Here is a 21,977-nt window from a genome sequence, read left to right as displayed (position 1 = left end):
TTTATAACAATATTCCCTTTTTTATGGGTTGATCGCGTAACTAATGAGGATGTACTGAACAGAATAGGAGAGAAGAGGAATTTGTGGCACAACTTGACTAGAAGAAGCGAGCGGTTGGTAGGACACATTCTAAGGCATCAAGAGATCACCAATTTAGTATTGTAGGGAAGCGTGGAGGGTAAAAATCGTTGAGGGAGACTAGAGATGGATACATCAAGAAGATTCAGAAGGATGTAGGTTACAGTAGTTACTCGGAGATGAAGAGGCTTTCACAGGATAGAGTAGCATGGAATGCTGCATCAAACCAGTCTCTGGACTGAAAATCACAACAGTCATAATTACTTTCCTTGGTAGTCGTTTTGAATGATATCGACACAAACAGGAAAATGAGAGATGGGCATCTTAGTGTTATTTTTCTTCAGCAGTGTGTGGCCAATACATCAAGTGTGTGCCCAATATATCAATCAAGTGACTCATCGCTTTCACACTGTGGGCGTGAGACTGGAGACAACTAAGCCTCTCACATTAGACATACAGCCAGCAAAGTATTTGTCTCTTACTCCATGCTCTCATCCATCAATCTTCAAAATTCGTCCTGGGCGCATCCTAAATGCAATCTTGTTAGTCGTTAGGCCGCGTCGCATTCCTCTTCAAACTTCTTCCGCAGTCGACGTTTCGATTTCTCTGCTGGGATCTTCTTCGGGATTCCTGAATGCTTCAACACTGTAGAAAGACAGTGTCGCACTCCTTATAAAACGCTTTTCTCCCTGCACATTCCCGACAAGCGGAGTTGTCGGGTAAAATCGTCGGGCTGTCATTTGCAAGCTACTGACAATGGGTAAAAACTGGAAGCAGGCAGTGAAAGAGAGAGGAATCCAATATATTATTGTTGTTGTGCCGCCTCGGTGGTTTCCTGGTAGTTGTTGCGCTCGCTGTGGTTGGGTGTTCACATGTAGATCTGGAAGACAGCAGCTTTTATATCCCTATTGAAAGTGCATTCATTCTTCGATATTTCAGCTAGTTCTCGGACGTTCCTTCTGTAATGATTATTTTCTGAGACTAACACTCGCATATTCTTATAAATTCATAAGCTGGTCACATTAGTGTAAGTGCTTCGCCACCGTTTATTTTATATTTTGTCTTAAACGTATGTGGCATGCGCGTCCCTTAACGACTTCTTTTTTGTCATTCCAGTTTCACCTAAATATACCACATGCCACTTCATAAATTATCGCAGTGTGGGGGAGGTCGGACACGTCCATTACTGGTGGGAGGAGGTATTTTATCTTGTCCTGACTGAAAAAAGTAGTCCTTATGTCATCCTTCCGAAGAATTCTGCCTAGGCGGCCATTTACTCTAGAGACAACCGCTACTCTTACAGCAGGTGTTGGAGGTTCCTCATTCTTCTTCTTTGCATTATTATTATTGTTGTTTCTGTTATTACTGCTTCCGGCTTCATGGCTACCCGCTATCAAGGCAAGTGAGGAACATAAATAACTACCAGGAAACCACTGAGGTAGCACAACAATAATAATATTTTGCGTCCCTTCTCTCACTCAGCATCTGATTTCAGTATTCACCCGACGACGACGGCCTACCAATGGCATACTGAAGTTTTTATTCACATGTTTTCCGAAAAAGCGCGGGGAAATAGCCTTTTGTACCTGAGTGTGACTCTGTCTTTCGTTAGTATTCAGCCATCCAGTGACACCAGTGCAATACTGAAGAAGATCCCAACAGAAGGACCGAGCAATGGGCATCGAAGAGGTATGACGAGAAACATGACACATTCAAAAGGCTCAGATGATGTTACCATCAATGACAACGCCCATGAAAGCCTGCAGACTTAAGTATCCTTAATGTTCATGAACTAGCGTGTGTTATTGAAACTGCTAATGTAATTATGTTAAATTGCTCTTAGACAACGCTCTCTCTTTCCACATTGAAGAAAGACACACTTTAGAAATGTTGTTCTCTCTAAGAACATACCAGAGTAATGCATAGTTTTACAGTAACAGTCTCAGAATCTACGCAACTCCATGTCGTGTGGGATCGTAAATTTCGTGGTCACTGGACTGACTCGTCCTTTGCGCTCTATCTTACTGCTCCAACAAACCGTTTCGCCATCCGTTACCACGGTAATAGTAGTCTTTGCTAAGCTCGTCTGAGGCGTTGTAGTCGGCGAAATATTTTCTGTCCTGTGTCTTCAGATTCCTCTTGTACAGACACATTACAGATTGTGAATACATGCTGGGAAAGTGACAGTGTGTAGGAAGTAATTTGCAACAAAAAAGACAACCAGTGCTTCATTGTTACCAGACGTTTAGCGCTTGGCAGTACTCCACTCGTAATAGTACTGTACTATATCCTTTCATCCTCAGAAGAATCCATGACAGCCAAAGCTTTGATGAGTGCTTCACTGATGTAAAAATACTGGAGTGTACATCGTTGCTGCTCCATCCCTCTGATTCTTCGGCGTACCCACGATAGTAAAAAGTTCGATCAATGCATCATTGTTACCAGATGTGTTCCTCTTGTAGCATCGCAGCACTGTACCTTATCGCTGCCTTGTCGCCTTCATTCTCATGCATATCCACGACAAAAAAATTTCTGATTACTGCTTCATTGTTACCAGGTATTCAGCACTTTGCAGTGCTCCACTTGTAACATAGCGTACTCTACAGTGCTACCTATTCCCTTCATTCTCAGCTGGACAACCATAGACTTGACCAGTGATTCAGTGTTGCCAGAAATGTAACTGTAACAATACTGGACTCTTCATGATTGCTGCTCCATCCCTCTGATTCTTCTACATCTACATCTACATGGATACTCTGCAAATCACATTTAAGTGCCAGGCAGAGGGTTCATCGAACCACCTTCACAATTCTCTATTATTCCAATCTCGTATAGCACGCGGAAATAATGAACACACATATCTTTCCATACGAGCTCTGATTTCCCTTATTTTATCGTGGTAATCGTTCTTCCCTGTGTAGGTCGGTGTCAACAAAATATTTTCGCATTCGGGGGAGAAAGTTGGTGTTTGGAATTTCGTGAGAAGATTGCGTCGCAACGAAAAACGCCTTTCTTTTAAAGATGTTCAGCCCAAATCCTGTATCATTTCTGAGACACTCTCTTCCATGTTTCTCGATAATACAAAACGTAATGCCTTTCTTTGAACTTTTTCGTTGTACCCCGTCAGTCCTATCTGGTAAGGATCCCACACCACGCAACAGTATTCTAAAAGAGGACGGACAAGCGTAGTGTAGGCAGTCTCCTTAGTAGGTCCGTTACATTTTATAAGTGTCCTGCCAATAAAACGCAGTCTTCGGTTAGCCTTCCCCACAACATTTTCGATGTGTTCCTTCCTATTTAAGTTGTTCGTAATTGTAATACCTAGGTATTTAGTTGAATTTACGGCTTTTAGATTAGACGGATTTATCGTGTAACCGAAGTTTAAAGAGTCCCTTTTAGCACTCATGAGGATGGCCTCAAACTTTTCGTTATTTAGGGTCAACTGCCAATTTTCGCATCATTCAGATATCTTTTCTAAATCATTTTGTAGGTTGTTTTGATCTCCTGATGACTTTATTGGCCGATAAACGACAGCGTCATCTGCAAACAACCGAAGACAGCTGCTCAGATTGTCTCCCAAATCGTTTATATAGATAAGGAACAGCAAAGGGCCTATAACACCATCTTGGGGAACGCAGAAATCACTTCTGTTTCACTCGATGACTTTCTGTCAATTACTATGAACTGTGACCTCTCTGACAGGAAATCATAAATTCAGTCACATAACTGAGACGATATTCAATAAGCACGCAATTTCATTACTAGCCGCTTGTGTGGTACAGTGTCAAAAGCCTTCCGGAAATCCAGAAATACGAAATCGATCTGAAATCCCTTGTCAATAGCATTCAACACTTCATGTGACTGAAGAGCTAGTTATGTTTCACAGGAACGATGTTTTCCAAACTGATGTTGACTGTGTGTCAATAGACTGTTTTCTTCGAGGTAATTCATAATTCATAACTGTTGTGCTTGTATACGACAACAATAGATTCGATCAGTGCGTCATTTTTACCAGACTTACACTGATTGTCAATGCTCCTCTTGTAACATTACTGGACTTAACGTTATTGGTTCGCTGTCCCAGTCACTCTCAGGCATACCCACGGCGACAGAAGACTTGACCAGTGTCATTGTTGTTAGACAGCGCTTGGCAAACCTCCACTTGTAATAGTACCGGACTGCGCGTGATTGCTGCTGCGTCCTGTCCTTGTACCGCCACTGCGGACTGCTGACCTCTGGCCGTGATCTACATCTACATCTACATACATACTTCACAATCCACCATACGGTGCGTGGCGGAGATAGCCCGTACCACAACTAGCATCTTCTCTCCCTGTTCCACTCCCAAACAGAACGAGGGAAAAATGACTGCCTATATGCCTCTGTACGAGCCCTAATCTCTCTTATCTTATCTTTGTGGTCTTTCTGCGAAATGTAAGTTGGCGGCAGTAAAATTGTACTGCAGTTAGCCTCAAATGCTGGTTCTCTAAATTTTCTCAGTAGCAGTTCACAAAAGAACGCCTCCTTTCCTCTAGAGACTCCCATCCGAATTCCTGAAGCATTTCCGTAACACTCGCGTGATGATGAAACTTACCAGTAACAAATCTAGTAGCATGCCTCTGAATTGCTTCTATGTCCTCCCTCAATCCGACCTGATAGGGATCCCAAACGCTCGAGCAGTACTCAAGAATAGGTCGTGTTAGAGTTTTATAATCGGTCTCCTTTACAGATGAACCACATCTTCCCAAAATTCTACCAATGAACCGAAGACTGAACCAATGAAGCGAAGACTGCCGTTACATGCTTGTCCCACTTCATATTGCTCTGCAATGTTACTCCCAAATATTTAATCGACAATGTTTGCAGGAGCAGCTGCGGCCGCCGGTGTACAACCCGGAGGACTACGCGGCGGCGCTGCGCAAGTGGGGGCGCCGCGGCACGGGGGGCGCTGCGTCCGCCATGCCTGGCGTCGCGGCGCTGGCGGCGGACGGGGGTTCCCCGCGCGACCACCACCGCCGGCACGGCCACGGCCACGGCCACGGCCACGGCCACGCGGCCTCGCAGCACCAGCAGCCGCCGCAGCAGCAACCCGAGATGAGTCTGCGCCAGTTCAGCAGCGCCTCGGAGCTGCTGGCCAAGCTCAGGGCCGACCTCCGGCTCGCGTACCCTAGGTGAGACATTCGGGCTGCCCATTAATGTTCATACAGTTCGGAATTAATACGCTCTTGAAAAATGGAGATCTCTAATGTCGTGCGTAATTCTTGACAGGGGCACCAATGGAAGTCAGTAAAGTTGTGCTGTGAACAATGTGGGTACCGCATACTGAACATGGATACCACCAAAAACAATTGAACAGTTTATTACAATATCCATCATTACTTTGAGACTCTTCAGGTGGTTATACACCGACGGAAAAAAAATCGCAACACTAAAAATAATTTACGAATACATTTGTCTAGGCAGCATACACTACTGGCCATTAAAATTGCTACACCACGAAGATGACGTGCTACAGACGCGAAAATTAACCTACAGGAAGAAGATGCTGTGATATGCAAATGATTAGCTTTTCAGAGCATTCACACAAGGTTGGCGCCGCTGGCGACACGTACAACGTGCTGACATGAGAAACGTCTCCAACCGATTTCTCATACACAAACAGCAGTTGACCAGCGTTGCCTGGTGAAACATTGTTATGATGCCTCGTGTAAGGAGGAGAATTGCGTACCATCACGTTTCCGACTTTGATAAAGATCGGATTGTAGCCTACCGCGATTGCCGTTTATCGTATCGCGACATTGCTGCTCGCGTTGGTCGAGATCCAATGAGTATTACCAGAATATGGAATCGGTGGGTTCAGGAGGGTAATACGGGGCGCCGTGCTGAATACCAACGTCCTCGTATCACTAGCAGTCGAGATGACAGGCATATTATCCGCACGGCTGTAACGGATCGTGCAGCCACGTATCGATCCCTGAGTCAACAGATGGGGATGTCTGCAAGACAACAACCATCTGCACGAACAGTTCGACGACGTTTGTAGCAGCATGGACTATCAGCTCGGAGACCATGGCTGCGGTTACCTTGACGCTGCATCACAGACATATGCGCCTGCGATGGTGTACTCAACAACGAACCTGAGTACACGAATGGCAAAACGTCATTTTTTCGGATGAATCCGGGTTCTGTTTACAGCATCGTGATGGTCGCATCCGTGTATGGCGACATCGCGGAGAACGCACATTGGAAGCTTGTATTCGTCATCGTCATACTGGCGTATCACCCGGCGTGATGGTATGGGGTGCCATTGGTTACACGTCTCGGTCACCTCTTGTTCGCACTGACGGCACTTTCAACAGTAGACGTTACATTTCAGATGTGTTACGACCCGTGGCTCTACCCTTCATTCGATCCCTGCGAAACCCTACATTTCAGCAGGATAATGCACGACCGCATGTTGCAGGTCCTGTACGGGCCTTTCTGGATACAGGAAATGTTCGACTGCTGCCCTGGTCACCACATTCTGCAGATCTCTGACGAATGGAAAACGTCTGGTCAATGGTGGCCGAGCAACTGGCTCGTCACAATACGCCGGTCACTACTCTTGATGAACTGTGGTATCGTGTTGAAGCTGCATGGGCAGCTGTACCTGTACACGCCATCCAAGCTCTGTTTGACTCAATTCCCAGGCGTATCAAGGCCGTTATTACGGCCAGAGGTGGTTGTTCTGGGTACTGATTTCTCAGGATCTATTCACCCAAATTGCGTGAAAATGTAATCACATGTCAGTTCTAGTATAATACGTTTGTCCAATGAATACCCATTTATCATCTGCATTTCTTCTTGGTGTAGCAATTTTAATGGTCGGTGGTGTATTTAAGTGATTAACATTGCGAGATCCCACGCAAATGTAAGCACGAGCTAAGCCATTGCAAATGCTAAATATTGGTACATTAGTAACTGGTGTAACCGCCAGAATGTTCAATGCAAGCATATACACGTGTATGCATTGTGTTGCACAGGTCCGGGATGTCAGTTTTTGGGATAGAGTTCCATGCCTGTTGCACTTGGTCAGCCAATAAAGGGACGGTTAACGCTGGTTGTGGATGACAATGGAGTTGTCGTCCGATGATATTCATATGTCCTCGATTGAAGACAAATCTGGTGATCGAGCAGGCTAAGGCAACATGTCGACACAATGTAGAGTATGTTAGGTTATAACAGCGATAGGTGGGCGATAGTTATCCTGTTGAAAACACCCTCTAGAAAGCTGTTCATGAATGGCAGCACAGTCTCGGTGCGTGGGATAACCACGAGAGTGCTTGAGACCACGGAAGTCACAAATGGCGGTTGTTTGGGGTCACTGAAATTCATCGTACAGGGCGTCTTGCTCGGAGCTGTCCTTGAAGCAACCAGTCCATAACAGTTTATTGCGTCACTGTTATGCCAACTCCTGCTCATATTGCTGCTGCAGATGCAGTACGGTGCAACAGAGCCATACGCCGAACACGATGGTCCTTCCTCTCGGTACTGCCACGTGATCGGTCTTCTTGCGGAGGTACATCCTCATGACCACCGCTTCCAGCAGTAATGTACAGTGGCTACATTGTTGCCACGTCTTTCTGCAGTAACGCAGGAGGTACATCCAGCTTCTCGTGGACCTGTCCCACGACCTTGTTCAAACTCAGTGATGTGTTGACAAAGGCCTGCTTGTCACCTTAAAGGCATTCTTTACGAACGTCAACTCACCACATCCAACCTCATAGGTAACTAACGCCCACGACTATCACAGCGTGTATTTAAAGCTAACCTCATTTGTTTGCTCATATTGGTACTACCAGCACCACTCTTACGCGAATGACGCGAAATTTGAAGAGAATCATCTTTCACACGTAGAAACACACCTACCAATTTTCGCTTATGTCACACAAATCCTTCTTCGTGTTGCGATTTTTTTCATCACTGTAGGTGCTGAAAACATGGCAGCAGTCGCCATTTATAAAAGCCATCAAACTTACTTGAGCCTCGATGTCTCGTGTCAGCCTTTGGCACAAACACCATAGGTATGTGAAGGATAGGATTCTATCAGTCACATTTTTGTGTGTATGACAGAGGCTAACACCGGCCACCGAGGTAGGACTCATTTTTGTGGCTTTTATTAATGTGGACTGCTACCGTGTTTTCAGCACTTACAATCACATGCAAATGACCACAAGATCTAAGTGTAATAACGTATATTGTAATAAATATACAGTCATGGCGCCGGCCGTTGTGGCCGAGCGGTTCTGGGCGCTTTAGTCTGGAACCACGCGACCGCTACGGTCGCAGGTTCGAATCCTGCCTCGGGCATGGATGTGTGTGATGTCCTTAGGTTGGTTAGGTTTACGTAGTTCTAAGTCCTAGGGGACTGATGACCTCAACTGTTAAGTCCCATAGTGCTCAGAGCCATTTTAACCATTTTTTGAACAGTCATGGCGATTTTTAAGTCATTTAAAAAATCCTACGACAATGTCAGCCCACAAGAAATACAAATCTCGAAAACAATTTGTTTAATTACCTGAACATTAGCTATGTTGTGTTGTGGGATTATGAAAAACTGCATAACTTTTCCTAAAAATTGTCCAGCGCCCTGATAATGGATCAAGGAAGGTGCACATGCTCATAATCTTGACAGGTAGAGCATTTACATTTAGATTCACGTATCGATCGCCACTCTCAAGATCAGCATCCTTTTATGACTCTACAAAAAGTGTAATAGGAAATAGGAATTACACTGCACATGGACATCTAAGATGTGAACGGGAGTTTAGATGAGTCACCTGACCATGGCGTGTACCGAACCGCACACAAGCGGGCCCGTACGTTCAGGCAAAGACCTGTTGTCGTTACCCAACGCAAAGGAAACCTGCTCTGACAGCCCCGGTCCTCAGAGCACATAGCTTGCCAGACGACGAAAGCCCACACGACGTCTTTCAGAAGACTGGACATTCCACTCGTCAGACTTGGAGAGCGCTGTGGAGAGAAAAAAGAATAGAAAAACCCAAGGCACTACGCAGAAGCAATCTCTTCGAACGTCAGCGGAATCGTTAAAATCTTTCAACGTCAATTGTGTGGCATGGCCATTAGTACTCGGAAAGACGACTTTGCCTTATCGCAGATAATTCCATCAGATGGAAGAAGCGTGGTACCTAGCTCGTAAACTGCTTTCAATAATACAGTACCTCAGCAAATATTCGGTCCGGTGTAAACCGCTGTATATCTGCAGTAAATTGACTGTCTCCTAAGCGACGGTTTTCCATAAGTATTTCATTTGAATCCATAAGGCAGACGGCCCAGTCCTTTCGTTATTGATCGTATACCTGCAGCACTCCACAATTACACGACACCAATCCATTACTTTTCCTTCATTCACCACCGATGGCCCATAAATTTCAGGCACTTCTCGGTGAGTTTCATTGCGTTAGGTGCTTTTGCATTTACAAAACGAATTACTACCTTAACAGAAATGCACTTGAGCTGCTAACCGTACTCACATTTTAAAGCACCTTCAAACAAAGATAAGTCACTAGTTGCAATGGACATCTGAAATTTCGCTGTTCGCTCAAGGAGGATCTGTCAGTGTTACAACGCAAGAAGACAAGCTTCGTACACCACCTGGTGTATTTCAGAATATATTCTCGCACTGACATAAAAAATATTTGAGTGCAGTCACGTAGGAATGGAAGTATCTCGAAACATGTGAGGTTTCTAACTTACGATAGTGCGTGTCTGGTTAGAAAACCCCAATTCAACCACATTCGTGTTTCTTTGGTCTTATGAATTGGTATTGTTCGGTTCATTCTACTTCACAGCCCGTCACAATTATATCGCTACCCACCGTGAGCAATTTAATTATACACACGAATCTAATAATATGCAGCAAGCCCGTTCCCACTGGTGACGGCTGCGACATTTCGTGGCATGCACTATAGGAGGCAATGTAAGTGTTGTAGCTACTGCAGTAAGTGCAAAAATAAATAAATAAATAACTGGACAAGTGCGAGTAGGAATCGTGTTCTGAGGGTTCTGTACGAAATTAATTATGTGTATAGACTCATGCTCATAAATGCTGATACATTGTGAAACAACGCTCTGGTGGGCGGTTTGCGGATTTAAATCACCTCGGAGTATGACCATGCGGTGCATTTGACCTGCGGTCGTCGCACGGTGGCGCTGGCAGCAGTCCACATATGCAGAGGTGTGTTGGTGCATGTCAGAGTACGGTGCAGCGAGTAAGTGTGCAGTCGTTTTCATGCTAATGCTGACTGTGTGTTGAAAATGACTCAAAGAACACATATTGATGACTTTATGAGGGGTAGAATACTAGGGCGACGGAGGCTGGTCAAACACAGCAGGTCGTAGCACGGGCCCTCCGTGTGCCGCAAAGTGTGATCTCAAGATTATGGCAACGATTCCAGCAGACAGGAAACATGTCCAGGCGCTACAGTACGGGACGTCCACGGTGTACAACACCACAAGAAGACCGATATCTCACCATCAGTGCCCGCAGACGGCCACGGAGTACTGCAGGTAGCCTTGCTCGGGACCTTACCGCAGCCAATGGAACAGTTGTCTCCAGACACACAGTCTACAGACGACCTGAACAGACATGGTTTATTCACCCGGAGACCTGCAATGTGCATTCCATTGACCCCTGGTCACAGGAGAGACCATAAAGCCTGGTGTCAAGAACACAGTACATGATCATTGGAACAGTGGTCCAAGGTTATGTTCACGGACGAGTCCAGGTAGAGTCTGATCTGTGATTCTCGCCGGATTTTAATATGGTGTGAACCAGGAACCAGATACCAACCCCTTAATGTCCTTGAAAGGGTTATGGTGTGGGGTGGGATTATGATCGGTGCACGTACACCCCTGCATATCTTTGACAGAGGAACTGTAACAGGTCAGGCGTATCGGGACGTCATTTTGCACCAGTACGTCCGCCTTTTCAGGGGTGCAGTGGGTCTCACCTTCCTCCTGATGGATGATATCGCACAGCCCCACCGAGCTGCCATCGTGGAGGAGTACCTTGAAACAGAAGATATCAGGCGAATGGAGTGGCCTGCCTGTTCTCCAGACCTAAACCCCATCGAGCACGTCTGGGATGGTCTCGGTCGACGTATCGCAGCACGTCTTCAAACCCTAGGACACTTCAGGAGCTCCGAGAGGCACTGGTGCAAGAATGGGAGTCTGTATCCCAGCTGCTGCTCTACCACCTGGTCCAGAGTATACCAACCCGTTGTACGGCCTGTGTACGTGTGCATGGTGATCATATCCCATACTGATGTCGGGGTACATGGGCAGGAAACAGTGGCGTTTTGTAGCACATGTGTTTCGGGACGGTTTTCTCAACTTATCGCCAATACGGTGGACTTACAGATCTGTGTCGTGTGTGTTCCCTATGTGCCTATGCCATTAGCGCCAGTTTTGTGTAGTGCCACATTGTGTGGCACCACATTCTGCAGTTATCCTTAATTTATGAGCACGAGTGTAGACAGTTGATCCAATACAGGAATCGAGAATCTCGACGATATTTAGTCCAAACTCTTGGTCTAGTGGCTAGCATTGGTGCCTCTGGATCGGGGGTCCCGGGTTCGAAACCCGGGCGGAGTGGGGATTTTCTCTACCCGGAGACCGGGTCTTTGTGTTGTCCTCATTATTTCATAATAATAATAATCATCATCATCATTCGTGGCAGTGCCTAGATCGGACTGTGTAACAGTTGGGACTTTGTATGGACGCTGATGACCGGGCAGTTGGGCGTCCCACAAATCAAACATCATCATCATCGGTGATATTTGCATGTTACCGACTTCTGTACTGCCAAGATACGGCTCCCGGGAATTTCAGGACCGTATCAAAATCTCTACAGTACTTCACGAGACTAGCCCGGACACAAAAAACTACGAGCAAGATAGTTCGGTTTATATGAGTATAGAGAGAGAAGTTTTATTTACTCACTAAAAGATGACTACAACGTACGTTTTATGTCTGCATGCAGTAATACGAGTAATATGCGTATTTTTCTATTATCCATTTGATGTTTTATACTCTTGGTACACCCGACGGCAGTGTTCATAAGCCCATGTTAATCTCCATTCCTTGTTATGTGCAGTAAGCAATGGCAAATCTCTGGGGCAGTGGTATCTCCACAACATAGCGAGGACGTGATTCTGTACGGCGTATCGACTCACCGACTATTGCTGTCCAGCAATGAAACATTCCCTATATGAGCTGTCACGAGATGTGTCAGCCGACGGTGACCTCACCATCAGCACATTGCAGCCCACGGAAACTAGAAAGGATGATTTCCTCTGAACCGAAGTACTAATGATAGACCTGTGGTTCGCGAAAAGCCGAGTGGCAGCTCGACTTCGGAATCTTCCACATGTGGGTCACCCAAGATCTGCTCTTGACCGAATGCGTTGATTTGAGGCATCTTTCCTATTTCCCACTCGATTGTTACGCCTACAAGTTGTTGCGACAGCGCACGACTTTCCCTTTCCTGGTGGCGAGTGGAACATTCTTCGTCAAACACATCACCAATCTCTAATGTAGTTGATGATGGACATAAAAAATGGCTCTGAGCACTATGGGACTCAACTGCTGAGGTCATTAGTCCCCTAGAACTTAGAACTAGTTAAACCTAACTAACCTAAGGACATCACAAACATCCATGCCCGAGGCAGGATTCGAACCTGCGACCGTAGCGGTCTTGCGGTTCCAGACTGCAGCGCCTTTAACCGCACGGCCACTTCGGCCGGCTGATGATGGACATAAAACGAATCAGAATACACTACGCATTAAATACGAAGGCGTACTGAAAAGTAATACCGCAAAATTTTTTATGTGACAGTTCTTAAACTTTTTAAATAAAACAAACTTCATTAACGTTCCACATGTTTATGCTTCATGTCTACATATTAGCAGCCCTCTGTCGCTGGAAGGCTCCGAAATGCAGCGTGTAACGTGGCTGTGTGTAACTGAATTATGTCCATGCGTGGGAAACTGCGTCCTGTAACCGAGTTTCGAATTCTAAGAGTTAGTCCACACATGGAGCACCCTCTCCTTCAGCATGAACATGCCGGACGACAAACGAGCGCTGCGACATTGCAACAATTCGATGTCTTGTGTTCACTGCCATCGATCATCCTCGTACAGTCGCGACTTGGCCCTATCTGATTTTCCTCTATCTTCCAAAACTTAAAAAACACCATCAAGGGCTTCACTTTGATTGTGATGAAGCGGTGGAAGTAGAGGTGAGGTTGTGGCTCCGTCAAGAATGCCAAACATTCTACAGTGACGGTGTCAATAAACTAGTCTCTCGTTGGGAGACATATCGTCGTCGCCAGGGCAACAAACCGTGGCTTAGAATATAATCAACGTACCGCTGTGATGTAAGAGTGCCGCAGATGACAACCAAAGGAGTCTTGCTGTAAAATGAAATGGCACCCCAGACCATCAGTCCTGGCTGTCGGACCATACAGCTGGCGACAGTCAAGTTGATATCCCATCGCTATATGGAGCGTCTCCAGACACGTCTGCGCCCCCCATCTGGCCTCAGATAGCAGCGGGACTCATCACTGAAGATAATCCTACTCCAGTCAGTGAGTTCTAGGCCGAAGACATGTCTGGAGGTGCCCCGGACAGCGGTGGGCTGCCACACGACCCCACAACCAGGAGTGATGGTCTGGGGTTCCATTCCACTTTCATAGCATTTCCGCGGCACAGCCGTACGTCGGCGATGTTCTAGGCTCCGTTTTGTTGCCCTTCGTGGCAAGCAATTCTGGGCTCATATTTCAGCAAGATTATTCCGGTCCGTACACGGCGAGATTTTCTATTGCTTGTTTTCGTGCTTGCCAAACCCTTCTTGGCCAGCAAGGTGGCCATATCACTCCACAATTGAGAACTTTCGGAGCATTATGGGCAGGGCCCTCCACCCACACTGAGATTTTGACGTTTTAACGTGCCAATTGGACATCAAACAACTGTATCAATCAACGCCAATCCTAATAACTGCTTGCATAAAGACCAATGTGTTACTGACCTGGCTGAACGGTGTGGCCGAGCGGTTCTAGGCACTTTAGTCTGGAACCACGCGACCGCTACGGTCGCAGGTTCGAATCCTGCCTCGGGCATGGATGTGTGTCATGTCCTTAGGTTAGTTAGGTTTAAGTAGTCCTAAGTTCTAGGGGACTGATGACCTCAGATGTTCAGTCCCATAGTGCTCAGAGCCATTTTCTTTTTCTGAAATTGTAATCATATGTTCGTCTGTACATGTACATCACCTCTATCTATTTCCATCCCATTCGGATAATTACTCGAGATGAATCTTTATTTTTTTAGAGTGTAACTGTGTAAACATGAAGAATAAAAATGCAGAATGTTAATAACGTTTGTTTTATGTAAAAAGCTTCAAGAGTTTTCACATAAAAATTCAGAAACATTACTTTCCAGCATGCTCTCGTACTACACTGCGAAATTTTGCAGCGATACGGAATGTATAGTGTCTTCAAAATAGGTTAGAAGATGAATATCAACAAAAAAATGGGTCCAAATGGCTCTGAGCACTATGGGACTCAACTGCTGAGGTCATTAGTCCCCTAGAACTTAGAACTAGTTAAACCTAACTAACCTAAGGACATCACACACATCCATGCCCGAGGCAGGATTCGAACCTGCGACCGTAGCGGTCTCGCGGTTCCAGACTGCAGCGCCAGAACCGCGCGGCCACTTCGGCCGGCTGAATATCAACAAAAGTAAAACAAAAGCTAGTGTAATGCTGAGAGAATTAGAGCAGGAAGTGAAGTGAGAAACTGCAAGTAGTAGATGAGCTTTGCTATTTGCGCAGCAAACTAAATGACGTTAGCTGAGATACAGAGGGTATAATGTGCCGACTGGCAATAGTAAGCAAATCGTTTGTAAAAAAAATTGCTAACATCAAATGGACATTTCAGTGTTACGAAGTTTTTCCTGGAGGTACTTATCTGGAGCGTAGCCTTCTATGGAAGTGAAACGTGGATGGTACACAGTTCAGGCAAGAAATATGGAATAACAGAAGAATGTTGAAGATTGGATGGACGGATGATGTAAGTAATGAGGAGATACTGATTCAGATCGAGGAGAAAAAAATGATGACGCAATTTGACTAAAAGAAGCAGTTGTTTGCTGAGACGCATCGTGAGGTATCGAGAAAACTTTACTTCGGAAATGGAGGAAAATGTGGGTGCTGATGAGGGGAGGGGAGAGCGGACGGGGGAGGGAGGGGAATAAACTGTAGAGGAATACGAAGGCTTGCTGCAGTAAGCAAGTTCAGATGAATACAGTTTGCACAGGTTGTGAAGAGAATGAAGAGGTTTGCACAGGGTAGACGAGCGTGGAGGGCTGCGTCAAACGAGTCTTCGGACTGGAGACCCATAACAATAAAGAAAAAGATGCTTCACACAGTGCACTTCTGTTACAAAATTTTTACATTAATTAAAGTGATTCTTTGTATAAGCAATCGTTCAGTATTAATGGAGTTACTTATTTAGTTGTTAGATCAAAGAGATGTTTGATTCGTAGCACATCAGACTACACGGTTCCGTCAAATTAATGTGACCACGTCAACGCGCAATAACCACTCACAGACGGCAGGTGGCAGCAGTAGCAATGAAGGGTATATAAAGCGTGCCGGGGGACAAGGGAAACAGTGCAGTCTTTGTCGTAATTACGAAACGGAGCGATGTATCTGACGTCCGGAAGAGCGTGATCATTGGCTTTCGGGCCAAGGGTGGAAATATTTCCGGAATGTCTAAATTCGTAAACTGTTCGCGTGCCGCCAAGCAGCTGTGGTGCACCACGGGCTATAGATGACAGAGGTGAAAGACGGCTGCAGAGACGTGTGCGAGCGAATAGACGTGCATCTGTTGAGTGACTGACCGCCCGGGTGAAGCAAGACATACCAGCAGCGTCTAGTCAACGACCATTCAGCGAACGTTGCCACGAATGGGCCTTCTCAGCAGGCGCCTGGTTCGTATAGCCTTGCTGACTGCTGTTCATTGGCGACGAAGGCTGCAATTTTCAAGCCTGCACCTTAACTGAACGTCCGCTGAGTGGTTACAGGTGACCTTTCCAGATGAATCACGTTTCATGCTCCATCATACAGATGGCGGTTGGCGTGTACGATTTGAAATCTCTGAAAGCAAACACCCTGCAATGAGCGACGGAGCGTTATAGTTCGGGGAACGTTTTCGTTACCTTCGCTGGGCGATCTCGCCTTTATGGAACGCACATTGGGTCAGTACAAATAGACATCTGTCCTTGGGGACGATGTCCATCCATCAGCAGGACAATGCAATGTTCTACACAGCTCGCAGTGTAATTGCTTGGTTCGAAGAGCACCAGGACGAGTTTGCTGTGCCTCCCTGGCCACCAGACTCCCCTAACTTAAAGACAATAGAGAATCTGTGGAACCACTCGATCGGGCTTTTCGCGCCATGGATCCTCGACCGAGAAATCCTAACGCAGCTGGCCACGGTACTGCAGTCAACATAACGGCTCCACATCCCTGACGTACCTTCCAGAACCTGGATTCGCATTCGGGAAGACGACGGTTCAATCCCGCGTCCGGCCATCCTGATTTGGGTTTTCCGTGATTTCCCTAAATCGCTCCAGGAAAATGCCGGAATGGTTCCTTTGAAAGGGCACGGCCGACTTGCTTCCTCTTCCTTCCCTAATCCGATGAGACCGATGACCTCGCTGTCTGGTCTCTTCCCCCGAAAACAACCCAACCCCTTCCAGAACATAGCTGACCCTCATCCTGCACATCTCGCACCTGTATGCGATGCAAAAGGTGATTAATCGCGTCTGTGACAGGTGGTCACGACAGCCTGAGTGGACAATGTATATTTCACGTAAACGCAACTGCACTGTCGTTGCAACAGCCAAAATGTGGTTGCCAATACGTCCATCTCTCTGCGCCCTCCGCACCATTCTAGTAGTATTTGGGTGGCAGGCGTTTCACAATAGCTGTAGAGTTCACCGGGTCATGATATTGTGCGTAGAGGGCGTAACCCAGGTTATTGTCGGCACCGATGTATAGTCCAAATTTAGATCAACATATTAATAGTTTTGTAGAAGAATGACGAACAGTTCCTCAGTATAGTATGATACTATAACGTGCTATGAAAGAAAGTTTTATGTATGTGAGCCTATAATATTTTTTCTGAGTCATCCTAGAATTGCTAAGAAAACAAAAAAATAATACTAGTGTTGTCGGTGTACGAAGAGGTTCAAGAACAATCTATAAAATTAGCTTCAGAGAAATTTGTATGTTGGGTGGAATAAATACCGTAACCTAGTAAATTTATCTCAGTCACTCGTCAACAATTTGTTGAGGCGGTTTTGTTTCTTCCCTCAAAACGAGTGAGTTTGATCTAAGGAACGTAATCTTAAAATGGAAGTTTCAAACGTAACGACACACTGAAGTAAATTGGAAGCGTAGCGTTAAAGATTAAAATGCTGGCGGTATTTTTTGCCACTTGCCTCACTATCAATTGAAAGTTTCTGACGTTGAAAGTTTCATGAGCTGTTACTTCTTATTGCTCGTGATGCAACTCACTCAACGTGTTCTCGGAAACAGGAATGCAGCTCTTGCTATCCCTGTGTTCCTAGCCACATGCCCGTCAGGTATCCGACTTACAGGTTCCCATTTTTTCTTCTGAGTCTCCCTACTCGAACGCCATAAACGTTCATTAAGAAAGAAGTCTCCACGTCTTTTTTTTTTTTTTTTTTTTTTTTTTTTTTTTTTTTTTTTTTTTTTTTTTTTTTGCAAGTACGTGGTATTGGTGCCGTAATGAAAGGGACGTGGTTGGAGTATCATTTGTCCCAACTACGTGTTCGCTGTATGGTACTGTCTGTTAGTCGGCTTGTAAATGCCCTGTATCATTCTTGACACTTCTGTGGTACCTGACATATATTATTACCTCTCTGTCGCCTCTTTTTGTGTCTCATCGTGTGCGTATTTCGCCCACTCTTATCTTCTTAACTCGTCAGTTTTATCTTTGAAACAGAACTTCTTTGCATAACAAATGTCCTTTGGTATTCTCTTATCTTATACACTGAAGCGCCAAAGAAACCGGTATAGGCATGCGTATTCCAATAAAAACATATGTAAACAGGCAGTATATGGCGCTGCTGTCGGCAGCGCCTACATAAGACAAGTGTCTGACGCAGTTGTTAGATCGGTTAGTGCTGCTACAATGGCAGGTTATCAAGATTTTAGTCAGTTTGAACGTGATGTTATAGTCGGCGCACGAGCCGAGGTAGCGATGAAGTGGGAATTTTCCCGTACGACTAATTCAGGAGTGTACCGTGAATATCAGGTATCCGGTAAAACATCAAATCTCCGACATCGCTGCGGCCGGAAAAAGATCCTGCAAGAAAGGAAACAACGACGATTGAAGAGAATCGTCCCACGTGACAGAAGTGCATGCCGTCCGCGAATTGCTGTAGATTTCAGTGCTGGGCCATCAACAAGTGTCAACACGCGAACCATTCAACGAAACATCACTGATATGGGCTTTCGGAGCCGAAGGCCCACTCGCATACCCTTGATGATTACACGACACAAAGCTTTACGGCCGGCCGAAGTGGCCGTGCGGTTAAAGGCGCTGCAGTCTGGAACCGCAAGACCGCTACGGTCGCAGGTTCGAATCCTGCCTCGGGCATGGCTGTTTGTGATGTCCTTAGGTTAGTTAGGTTTAACTAGTTCTAAGTTCTAGGGGACTAATAACCTCAGCAGTTGAGTCCCATAGTGCTCAGAGCCATTTGAACCAAAGCTTTACGCCTCGCCTGGGCACGTCAATACCGACATTGGACTGTTGATGATTGGAAACATGTTGCCTGGTCGGACGAGTCTCATTTCAAATTGTGTCGAGCGGATGGATGTGTATGGGTATGGAGACAACTTCATGAATATAGGGTCCGTGCATGTCAGCAGGGGACTGTTCAAGCTGGTCGATGGTCTGTAATGGTGTCGGGCGTGTGCAGTTGGAGCGATGTGAGACGCCTTATACGCGTAGATATGACTCTGACAGGTGAGTGACTCGTACGTCAGCATCCTATCTCCAGAATGAGATTTTCACTCTGCAGCGGAGTGTGCGCTGATATGGAACTTCCTGGCAGATTAAAACTGTGCTGGACCGAGACTCGAACTCGGGACCTTCGCCTTTCGCGGGCAAGTGCTCTACCAACTGAGCTACCGAAGCACGACTCACGCCCGGTCTCACAGCTTTACTTCCGCCAGTATCTCGTCTCCTACCTTCCAAACTTTACAGAAGCTCTCCTGCGAACCCTGCAGAACTAGCACTCCTGAAAGAAAGGATATTTCGGAGACATGGCTTAGCCACAGCCTGGGGGATGTTTCCAGAATGAGGTTTTCACTCTGCAGCGGAGTGTGCGCTGATATGAAACTTCTTGGCAGATTAAAACTGTGTGCTAGACAGAGACTCTCCGCAGTATCCTTTCTTTCAGGAGTGCTAGTTCTGCAAGGTTCGCAGGACAGCTTCTGTTAAGTTTGGATGGTAGGAGACGAGGTACTGGCAGAAGTAAAGCTGTGAGGACGAGGCGTGAGTCGTGCTTGGGTAGCTCAGTTGGTAGAGCGCTTGCCCGAGAAAGGCAAAGGTCCCGAGTTCGAGTCTCGGTCCAGCACACAGTTTTAATCTGCCAGGAAGTTTCAGCATCCTATCTGATCGCCTGCATCCATTCAAGTCCATTGTGCATTCTGACGGACTTGGGCATTGCAGTTGACAATGCGACACCCCACACGTACGGAACTGGTATAGACTGGCTCCAGGAACACTCTTCTGAGTGTACACATTTGCTCTGGCCACCAGACTCTCCAGACATGAACATTATTGAGTATGCCTTGGATGCCTTGCAACGCGCTGTTCTGAAGAGATCTCCACCCTCTCGTACTTTTACGGATTTCTGGACAGCCCTGCAGGATTAATGGTGTCAATTCCCTCCGGCACTACTTCAAACATTAGACTAGTCCATGCCACGTCGTGTTGCGGCACTTCTGCGTGCTCGCGGGAGCCGTACACGATATTAGGCAGATGTACCAGTTTCTTTGGCTCTTCAGTGTATATTTCAAGTCTGTGGATGCTTTAAAGGCTAACTCTTTACTCCTGTAACTAATAATGTTTTCTGGCATGTGTATGGACCTATGGTGCCATTTCTCTCCAACTATGTACAATATCCAGTAAAACACATAGTAAAACAAAGGATGCTGAAACCAGCATATGCTATGTACAGCGGCGAAGTGAAGATATGAGTTTAATTCACTTGATCTGAGACATCAGTTTACTGTTGTAGACGTCAACTTACTATAGATTTGGGTCTGTAATGACCCATTTTCAGATCTGTTTTGTGATGGGAAAATATAAATACTACTAAATGAGCAATGTAAACTAAGTAAGATAACATTGTACCAGAGAGTGCTGCCGTATCTGCATAGGCATTTAACACAGGCTTCGTAAACGGACCTGAATGTCAGATTGCAAAAACGTACCTGGAATGAAAACAATTAAGTCAGTTAAAATAAAATTTGGTATACATGCAACATGTATACAAACAAAAACCATAATATGACATCACCCATTTTGAGACTACATGCAGAAACTAGCGACTGGTGTGACTGCTAACGTCGTACTGCCGTTCAGTCACGACAGCGGAGCATCAGCGCGCTTGACTAATCTACATTTGTCTTATCTGCACGCACTGTTTAGAAAACTGTAACTGACCCGTAACAGTGCTTGGGATCGATAGTGTATGCAAGAGTATCCTTTCTTAACAGACAGGACGTGTCCAGCTCCCGCTCGCACACGGGGCAGTCGGCTGAATGCCGACATACGCGGTTCACTCGAGCTCGCCGTGGCAGTCGTGTCCTGGAGTGACTTACGGTGCTACCGCAGGTGATGCGTCGGTTGTGGTACATTGCCACGTGTCTGTGCTGTGGCCGGGTGAGCTATTTCGTTTTGGTGCCTTACTGCTCCTGGTGCTTTCGTGCAGTCTAGCCCTGCCTGTTAACTTAGTGCTTTGCCTTGGAAGTTAGTCTAAACGCATTGAGATTGAGCCACGACACTGAAGGGTATCACTCCGTTACTCCAGGACGATCACAGAACAATAATTAATTGGTGAGAACGTTATGTTAAACTTGCTTCTGATCTAACACGAAAAACACTGAATATATACCTTCTGCCTGTCATGATTAACAAGTTAGAAAAAATGAAGAATTTATCTGAATGGAACAGAAATCTATAGATATGACGTACATGTACAGACAAACAAACTATTGCAGTTTCAGAAAAATTGAATGATTTATTCAATAGTAAGAACTTCACAAATTGAGCAAGTTAATAAAGCGTTGGTTCACCTGTGGCCCTTATGCAAGCACTTCTTCTGCTCGACATTGATTGCTACATTTGTTGAATGTCATCCTGAGGGATATCGTGCCAAATTGTGTCCAACTGGCGCATTAGATCTTCAAAATTCCGAGATAGCTGGACGGCCTTGCCCATAATGATCCAAACGCGCCGGCCAGAGTGGCCGAGCGGTTCTAGGTGCTTCAGTCTGGAACAGCGCGACCGCTACGATCGCGGGTTCGAATCCTGCCTCGGGCATGGATGTGTGTGATGTTCTTACGTTAGTTAGGTTTAAGTAGTTCTAAGTTCTAGGGGACTGATGACCTCAGAAGTCCCATAGTGCTCAGAGCCATTTGAACCATTTTTTTTTTATCCAAACGCTCTCAACTGTGGAGAGATCCGGCGATCTTGCTGACCCACGTAGGGTTTGACAAGCATGAAGACAAACAG

General features: G+C 45.9%; 1 protein-coding gene and 1 non-coding gene across 2 annotated transcripts in view; both read left to right on the top strand.

Annotated features, from left to right (window-relative positions):
- Nucleotides 1–21,977, top strand: part of LOC126235003 (uncharacterized) — a 554,297-nt gene that overhangs the window by 383,881 nt on the left and 148,439 nt on the right. Inside the window, exon 3 of the mRNA XM_049943740.1 lies at nucleotides 4,945–5,249. Within this exon, the coding sequence (XP_049799697.1) occupies nucleotides 4,945–5,249 (305 nt within the window). The remainder of the gene's footprint in view (nucleotides 1–4,944; nucleotides 5,250–21,977) is intronic.
- On the top strand, nucleotides 19,739–19,813 carry Trnas-aga (transfer RNA serine (anticodon AGA)). Its single transcript has one exon. It is a non-coding gene; the product is annotated as a tRNA-Ser (tRNA).

The sequence above is a fragment of the Schistocerca nitens genome, chromosome 2 (assembly GCF_023898315.1).
Source record: "Schistocerca nitens isolate TAMUIC-IGC-003100 chromosome 2, iqSchNite1.1, whole genome shotgun sequence".
NCBI lineage: Eukaryota > Metazoa > Arthropoda > Insecta > Orthoptera > Acrididae > Schistocerca > Schistocerca nitens.
This window is presented reverse-complemented; position numbering and strand designations above follow the sequence as displayed.